At 36.7% G+C, this 9570-nt stretch overlaps 1 protein-coding gene across 3 annotated transcripts in view; it reads right to left on the reverse strand.

Annotated features, from left to right (window-relative positions):
• Window positions 1–6064: 6064 nt before the first annotated feature.
• LOC122067384 overlaps window positions 6065–9570 on the reverse strand; it is a 10447-nt gene continuing 6941 nt past the window's right edge. For 2 of the 3 annotated variants that reach the window (XM_042631228.1, XM_042631219.1), the window contains 7 exons: window positions 9164–9251; window positions 8896–9053; window positions 8419–8461; window positions 7632–7697; window positions 7289–7366; window positions 6857–6966; window positions 6065–6519 (listed from right to left, as the gene is read on the reverse strand). In XM_042631228.1, the coding sequence (XP_042487162.1) occupies window positions 6868–6966; window positions 7289–7366; window positions 7632–7697; window positions 8419–8461; window positions 8896–9053; window positions 9164–9251 (532 nt within the window). In that variant the 3' untranslated portion in view covers window positions 6065–6519; window positions 6857–6867. Of the gene's footprint in view, window positions 6520–6641; window positions 6699–6856; window positions 6967–7288; window positions 7367–7631; window positions 7698–8418; window positions 8462–8895; window positions 9054–9163; window positions 9252–9570 lie in introns of all 3 variants that reach the window. The other variant, XR_006136681.1, reaches the window with a different exon arrangement.

A 9570-nucleotide genomic window follows, 5' to 3' on the forward strand; every position in this document is an offset into this window, starting at 1 on the left:
TAAAAATAATGAGATTTTTCCTTTATAATTAGACACGGACTAAACGCGAATCAGACACTCGTCATGCTTCTCTAAACTCGGTCTCACCTGAGGAGTTTAGCCACGTGGCACTGTTAGTCTGGGTGTGAAGACTCCGTCTTTTAGTCTTTTGGCTTTACTTACGCACAACACTATAACCGAAGGCTGGGAGGTGGCCCGTGGGGCCCCCCACCACACAGAGAGGTGTGGAGACGCAGTCTTTATTAATTTTCGTTTTCCATTTCTACCCATGATGGGAGAGAGAGTGAGAGTGTATAAATTTCCAGCTATTTCTACGTTGGCGCGTAATGTGGAGCGGTAGTGGGGAAGTGGAAGACAAGACTTGGTCCGTTTCTCTTCCCTACGGTGTGTAAAACCGTACGATTTCTTTGAGTTCAAGTTGCAATTACAGAAATATCCCTTGACCGATTCGTTTACGAGGGAACGGCCGCGCAAGGAAGCGTTCATGCGTGGCCTGCGTGGGTCCCACTGTATGGGTGGGAGGGGAACAGTCAACCTTGCGTTACACTAACGCGCGCGTTGTCACCAGAAATTTAATTCAGGTATTGCGAGCTGTTGTTGCGGGCGAAACTGATACCGGTATGACTCGGGCATTTTTAATCCGTGTATGATATTGAATAAAAAAATATATGTTTTACTCTAAAAAATTCATATTCATACCGTATTTGATCCATATTGGTATCAGTCACCACGATATCGATCAATACAATTCCGACTCCTAAAATGTGAGGATGGGATCCGGACCAGAGTGAGATCATTCTAATGGAAAAGGAAAAGGTGGTGGTTAGTCAACAAGATTGATTCTGCATGTTTGTTGTAAGGTAATCGTTTTACGATCTCACACATATACACACTCTTTGGTTGAACTAATTGTAGATCACGTTAATTAAACGTATAAGAAAAATTATGGAATTAAAAGATTTCAATCCAATTGATTCGTGTATAATAAATATTTTTAAGAGACCAATAAGAAAAAAAAAATCTAGGTTAGATAGTGTTGAACAACCCCATTAATCTCATTTCATAAAATTAGAGCTCCAATCATATGGTTACATTCTTAGATAGATTCCGTTGTTGTTGTTATTATTATTATTATTATTATTATTATTATTATTATTATTATTATTATTATTATTTAAGGTGAGGGGTCATATTTGCAATGGAAATTGTCACTTCATTTAATTTTGACCAAATCATATGATTTTAGGTGGTTCCATCTTATATTTGACACGTGAGATATTTATTAGGAAGCCAAAATTTATGTCTAAGTAGATCCCATGGTATTTCAAATTATGTATCAAATTTGAACTCAATCAGAGTTGATGATATCATAATGTGGTGAATTGATTCCGGAATAGGAATTGGATATTTGGAATAAGTTGGATTTGACCATCAATTAAAATAATCAAACTGATTTCAAGCCTACTCCAGTCAATTTTGGTTGATTCTTAATGAGTTTGTAATCAATTCTAATTGAATCAGAAACGAAATCTATAGAGGCCATTTCCACTTACATGAACCTTGGTGTATTGGTTTGAAGATTCATTACATATCGACAAACAAAATGATTGAAGAAAGTATTGAGAAAAATTGTGGAGTTTTATTGTACAAATTGACATGTGATTAATTTAGATTATGTTCTTTCTATGTCTAATTTGTCAAAAAGTATCCTTCTATATGGTCAATTGGTTGATCAATCCATGAAACATCTATGGGTGTCAAAACCTAACCCAAGTGGGCAAAATTAATCTGATCAAATCAGAAAATTGTCTAGATTGACCCAAACTAAAGCTTTATTGGGTTATGACCCTGAAACAAGACAAAATCATGCCGAAAACTAAACAAAATCAAAACCAATACAAAACCTAGCCTAAAACCAAAACCAAACTAGTAAGATACTGAAAACAGCACAAAACTCATAAAAATTCAGTTTATTTGCATAATTTTGTATAAATTTGCATGATAAACATAAAATAAATAAGACAAAAATCAAAACAAACGCGATTACATATAGATACAAAAAATCAATATTAAATCAAATCATTATTGATATTTCCTTTTTAATTTGATTTCAGTTTCACCATTTTTACATCAAAATCAACTCAATCTAGATCAAAATCAATCCAAATCGACCAATTGACACCCATGAGGTGAACCTTTGGATTCCGAAAAACTAAATCCTTGCTTGGAAATCAAGCAACCTTCATGGAAGACGCCCATGCGCTGAGTGGGGTTGGGCTCTCAAAGAGATCTCTCTCCTTCCAAAGAAACAAACATGCACACATCTCTGCTGTTCGATTTCTTCTCTCACAATTCAACTAATCTTGAATCTCTTGACCAATTCTTTTTTCTTTATCCTCTTATCTTTGCCTTAAAATGGGGATTTCAATAAATAATTTAGAAGAAGCAACTTGAGCTGTGCCTTATATTTTAAATAAATATGCACGTGTTTATCGAGTAAAATAAAAACCATTAACATTCTAAGCTCTTAATTCTTAACTGGAGAAATGCTCATATGAAAATCCCATCATTAATTTATCCTTAATGAAATGGGCTTTGGAGTTGTCTTAATCAGGGTTTCTAAATCCGGATAGGAATCAATTGAGGTGATTCCGATTCTGGTGGATTCGGTTTGATCGATCCCCTTTCAAAAACCTAGGGTTAATTTGGTCAATTTTTCATTGATTTTGGCGGATACATCTCAAGTCAATCCCCTTCCAAAACTAGGGTTAGGGCATATTTTGGCTGCTTTTGGTCAATTTCTCATTGATTCTGTTCGATCCAGTTTGATTGAACCCCCCACCCCACCCCCAACTAGGGTTAGTGTAAATTTAAACCGATCTGGTAAAGGTATATGAGGAAAGGAATTGTCTCATTCAAAACCGATGGGAAAATTAGGGCAAAATTTGGCTGATTTCAATTTTCCATTAAAAAGCTAGGATCAATGCATGTTTTGGCCAATTTCAGTCAAATTTTCATTGATTTTGGCATATCTGACTCAATCGATCCCCGTTCAAAAACTAGGGCTAAGGCATGTTTTGGCCAATTTCGGACAATTTCTCATTGATTTAGTCAATCTGGCTTGGTTGAATCTCTTTCAGAAACTAGGGTTAGGGAATATTTTGGCAGATTTTAGTCAATTTCTCATTGATTTAGTTTTTTTGATGGAAAAAATGTCAAAAATTATTAGATGGTAACTAAAGAGTTTAATAGGTAATTAGGAGTTCGGACCCATCCGTGAATTGCCTAGATGGTTAGAGCGAATTGGGGATTGTATGGATAGGTGCTCGGTCCCAGATTCGATTCTCCATTTGTGCATCTGCGATTTAAGTGCTTCAATCTCCCCAATGATTCTAAACCCTAGTCTTAACTCGAAATGACAATGCTAAAGCTATGGGTATTGGTTGTTTTGCTTTGGATGCTTGTAAGAAGCTCATCTTGATTGCCTCAAACCTTTTCTTCCCAGTACAACTTTAGTGGGTGAAGCTCTTAAAGCTCTTAGCCTCAGACTTGATCGTAAGTCAATTTTGAAAGCGGGCTTCAACCATGTTACGATTCATTCAGATTGTCAAGTGATGATTTAGTTTATCTCTGATATTTCTTTCTGGTCTCCATAAAAAATAGCTACTATTATTGTGGATATTCATCTTCTAAAGAGTTGTTTTGAGTTTTGCTCTTTTTCATATGAATAGATCGGAGAATGTTGTAACCCATGACATCTCTAAATGGGAAGTTTCCTACCTTTGGGAGGGGTTTTGTAATTTCACCTTTTGGAAGGATATTCTGTATAAGCAAAGGGGGTATTTGAAATAATAATAATAATAATAATAATAATAATAATATAATAATAATAATAATAATAATAATAATAATAATAGATGCCTCCAGAAACCTTTTTGGTAAAAGCCCTCTAACATACCACTACTTTTTATAAAACATTTAAATTGAAATGGGGACAGGAGTATACGGACATGTTCATAATTAAAAAACTAAATCTTACCAAAAAAAAACGAAAATTAAAAAAATATAAAATAAATAACTGTTAACTGTCAAAGTGTCAACATCTTGGGAAGCTGAACTGCCAGAAAGAATTGTTTACTAAAAAGAAAAAAACTGTCTAAAGAATTTTGTGGAGTTCCATTATGCAGGCGTAATGGGGGCCCACACTTTGGGCCCACTTCCTCAAATCACGTCGGAGCCGGAATCGGCGCGGCTCCGACTGACGACAAGGGTATGTCGTGTTGAGATCCCAATCATGCCACGTTGACAAACCCTTTTTAATTTCTGTCTCCTTCTCCTTGGGTGGGCTTTGAAGCTGATTGGGCCTTTTCTGACCCAGTAGTGGCTTTTGGTCTTCCGTCTATTTATATATATTTTTCTAAATTAACGAGAGAGGGAGACGTGCATTCATGTTAGAGAGGTCGGGTAGTTTCAAAAAAAAAAAAGGTCAGGTCGGGTCAGCTTCATAAGAGGTCAACCTCATCCTACAAGAGAATGGGTTGAGGAGTCACTGTCGGATCTGGACCTTTTTTAAAATGTTTGGCCACGTGTTTGTTCCTTGTTGGTATATGTCTTTAAACAATGGAAATCCTGACTATTTCTATGGAATTTGAGTTATGGTAAAAAAAAAAAATTGTCGGGTTATGGGTCTCGGGTCCATCGAAACCTCCAATATCATCCCTTGCTGACCAAGGTTTAATTCCATGATTAGGGATGGGATCGGTTCCAAGGATTTTCAACTTGGAATCGGTCCCTGTAAATCGGTCACTATCAGTCTCCTCATATCTGAAAATCCGGAGTTGGAGAATCGATAAGAGCCGGGTGACACCGATTGGTTCGATTCCTACCGGTTCTGATTCAAATCGGCTGATCCACCTGATCCAATTCCGAACCCTAAAACCATGGTACAGACCAAGTCTAAGATACCACAAGATTGCATTGTTTTGTGTTTCAATAATATCCCCATCTCCAGTCAATGTAAAGCTGAATAGTTAACGACTAACAAATATATGAATATTGATACGCTTCGATGCACACAAAAATTCTACAAACTAGTGACACTTTTTGACTTTTGGACCTGAACCCTTTAGTGGGACCTAATCATGAGGCCCTCACTTTCTAAAGAAAAACAAGTTACAATTTCAATCTTGTGTCCAGTTTCTTAGATGTTAAGAAATACAAAAGGAAGGTTGGTGTTGGGGTGTGGGACTCTCTGGATCCCTAAAAAAGGGGCCCCAGGTTACATTCCTATACAACCATTGTGTTTCTCTATGCAAGGGATAGAATGGAAGGACTGATGCTCTTCTTAGCTCTTCCCAAACAGCAAATTTGATCGACGAGACCAAGGCTGTGTTTTGTATGCATTTTTGAAATAGATATTGGGTTTAGAACCTATTCTAAAAGTTAATTCTTTCTTCTTTTTTTTTTCACTTCAAAATTCATTATAGACCCAGAATCTATTCCAAGAATAAGTATCAAATAGAGCCCAAATGTTTTAGTTTTCATTATTCATGCATGACCCAGTTCAAACAGTCCAACACCTTGTAACCGTGCAAGAGAGAGAGCGCTTTTGTCCCTAACTAGAACAAAAGAAACCAAAACAAGACCAAAGAAGTAAAATAACTCCCATGGCCATCCAATTCATTGTGAGATCATTTTAACTTAAATGGGTGAGCTAGAAAGTGGACAAGAGAGATGATCTCAACAGTGGGACCCTACTTAAGCAGTTAAGCCCCCCTTACACATCTAATCAACCAACCTTAAAAACAAATATATCATTTCAAGTAACACTATTATTCAAACAAGAAAATAAAACCCTTAAAACGTCAGGAATGATGCAGGGGAATCTTACTAAGACCAGAAAAATGCAATTCTAAAGATACAAGTCAGCTCTGCTGAATGCTAGAAGCTTATGGAAGAACGAAGCACTCAACGACACTTTTTATGAGCCATTCTGTACTGTCAACCTTAAAATATATTGATATCTTGAGTGCGTCAAACCTACTCAGATTCAAAGAAAAGGTTCTTGGAGATAACCTATCTGTAGAGTCAATTCTCAAGTTAGCCTTATTTTATGTTTTGAACTAACGATTGTTGACCACAATCGATGTAGACAGGAAAAACTTCCACTTCCCTGGGTGACCCACTCATCCACCCAAGCAGGCTGGTTGCAGTGCTCATGTTACAACAACGACCATCCCAATGGATAAATCATTGGATGACCAAACGTCAAATTCACAGATTCACTACAATTGTATGACCCACCATATATAGGACTTTCTCCCTTTGTACAGATAATTGTCCAAAATAATTTAACTACTTTAAAAAGTGAACTTTTTAATGATACTCTAAATCTTTATCAAGCTAACTACCGAAATGAATTTCCACTTGTAGGATATGGCACGGGTATCTCCACCAACTTTGAGTATCAACTAAGCTGCCATACGGCAGAAATGGAGCCAATCAACCAAGCTTTGCTACCTGGGCACACAGAAACCAACATCATGTTTAAGAACTTGCCCACACAGCCCACTTGATGGGCCATAATCCCTACAAACAAAAGGCAAGAATAAGAATGAAAACGATTTGAATACTTCAACTACCATTCTGAGTTTGATGGCTTGCAAGGAAATACAGTTTGAGCTAATGGTAAGTTTGACCTTTGGGAGTGTAGATTCATTGATTCAACAACAATGCATAAGCAAAGAATTAGTATCACTAATGAGGACTTTACAAATCTAAATGATTTCTTCAGCTTCTATTGGCATCTGTCAACAAGTAGAAGCAACGAAGGAGGTAAGGAAACAGCTAAGCTTACTTAGGGGCACCTCATTCAGGCATGTTAACTTCATGATCCTTCGCAAAAATATTGGCCACAAAGATGCTACCAGAATCACACCATCCTCCGAGAACATCCCTGTTGTTACACTGCAGCAATGTGGAGAATCTTTAGATATGGGCACTCATATACCAGCCGAAACAAAAATGATGTAGGCATTGCGTGATCACACAAGCATTAGCATTTGAATGACTATCACATCACCTGTAGCCTAGTTGGTATCGAACAATGACATCATAAAAAGGTCTATGGTGTTGTTCAGATATCCAACAGCTAGGCCTAGGTTTTGCATTTTAACTTATAGATTGGGGCTATATGGATATTCAAATTTTGGGCACTCAATATTCAGAAGAAGCATATACTCCTATAAGAAACCTGTAGGCTTGTTTTTCTTGGGATGAAAGATCAAACCTTGCCAAATCCTAGCCAGTTGGAGTCCCCTCTAAATGAAAACACCTTCTTATTTTCTTTCCAGTTTCCACAAAAGACCTGCAATAATATTTTTGTCATTTTAATTGTGTGTGTGTGTGTGTGTGTGTGTGAGAGAGAGAGAGAGAGAGAGAGAGAGAGAACTGACAGGTAGGATTGAAGAAGAATCAGTACAGAAGCAATACAAATTCTTATAAATTGAGAAAGAAAACTAACAAATTAAACAGACACAGGTTACCTAAACTCAAACTTACATAAACTTAGCTTCACATCAGAAACTGAACCGAATGGATAAATATAGAAACTCAATTTTCAAAAAAATCACCTCATGGTCAACACCTTGTATGTAGATATGACCTGAGTCATGTGATGAGAAGGCAAGTCCTGTTATCTGCATTATCAATAAGATAGATGTTATCCTCTGTCTAAAGTCTAAACACATTGGGGATATCAGAACCACCAGGTGTAAAACTATATAAGATTATCTGTAGTCCTGTGCAACAAACGGAAAATCAACCATTGATAACCACAATACCAGGACATGTCAAACACAAACAGAAGTCTGTACCAATCCCACTCAATTGAACCATACGCTTGATACAAAGAATGAAACAAATCAAATCTCAATGGATGTAGAATTTTCCACTTGATCCAGCAATATAATCAAGCCAAACAAGAGGAAACATCCCGTTGGTGTCGAATTTTCTTTTTCAACTAAGAGAAGAATCAACTTGTTAAAGGAAATTGGAGAAAACCATGTTACTTCTGCATAAAACCTTATACAAATAACCTAACTAACCCACTCGAGCTCCACTTCATTATTGGGAGTTGTCAATTTGATGGAGCGGTTCTTCGGATAATATTAATTATGATCTAAGCTTCTAAAATGTAAAAGATTTAGTGCTTTGACTCGAGCTAATTAAATTCAAATTATGACTACAAAATATAATATAGCACTGGGAAGTCATTATTGACTGCTATCTTTCATTTGCCTGATAAACTGTGCAACTATCGACTTCCCTCCTTATACTGCATGAGGAAAGCTACCAATTAAAAGCCGTCAAGAAAAGATTAATTAGGGATAATATAAATTATTTCAGACAGTAGCCCACCTCATATTTTGAGCAGTTATTCCACCTTGACAAAGGAGACCATCTGCACTCAGGATTTCAGACACTAACTCAAGTCAGCTTGTCAGTGACCAACAGAAACTGCCACATGCCAGAAATAACTGGTGGTGCCAGGAACCTTTTCCCGTGTAAGAATAATAATACATCTATGAATTTTGTAACTACACACAAAAAAAGAAAAAGAAAAAGAAAAAAGGACGAATACCAAAACCATTATGATCGTCATATCCATTACTACTAGTTGCAATAAAATCGGAGACATATCAGATTGAATAAATTAATGTTGTCTCTGTATTCAATCCATATCAGAACAGAAATATCATAAGCAGATCAGATCTCAATCAAATTGGATTGGAGGACAACTGAATCCTCCTTAGATGAGATATGGATCAACTTCACATCGAGGTTAATTTGATTTTTCCAACAGCCTTTGTTTGATATAATTATGTGGTAACCAACCTGCGAGGGTCATAGATGGTGACAGTGCGATCAGCTCCGCCAACTGCAATTAACCCGTCTGAAGAACTGCAAACGGCATAGAAGATATCTCCAAGAGAACCGCAGATTCGTTGTACACAACCACCATTCTCTTTAACTCTCAAGTCCCATATTGTCAGCTGCAATAATTCAAAAATGTGAAGCAGACAGTATGGCAGAAAGGCCACAAGCTTAAGAACGATGATAATTTCATCAAGTAATCTCTAAGTAAATAATCCAATACTCATACCTGACAGCCCTCTGCAACAGCTAATACAGAATTCCCATCCCCAGAAAATGAACTTTGTAAGAAACTTAATGAAGATGGATACCACAGGCTGCGACAAAGCAATGCCAGTTCAAAGGAAACATCTAATTACAATTAGAAACAAGATATATCTAAATTACACTTCCAAGGACAGGCTGTTATCCAACCTTAAATAGCTTGATTTTGTTAAATCAGTTTAGGCTATTATCTTTGACAGCCATCAAGCATCAAAGTACCTCTCTTTTGATCTGATTGAAAGTTTTCCAACGAAACCAAGATTATGCAACTAAACAGTTTTAAACTTGAATGCTGATGACATGTTGCGGTTTGCAAATGGGAATTTCATGACACATTTCAAGTGCACAGTCAGAACTCAAAATAATAACCCC

This window comes from Macadamia integrifolia, chromosome 2, assembly GCF_013358625.1.
Source record: "Macadamia integrifolia cultivar HAES 741 chromosome 2, SCU_Mint_v3, whole genome shotgun sequence".
Lineage (NCBI taxonomy): Eukaryota > Viridiplantae > Streptophyta > Magnoliopsida > Proteales > Proteaceae > Macadamia > Macadamia integrifolia.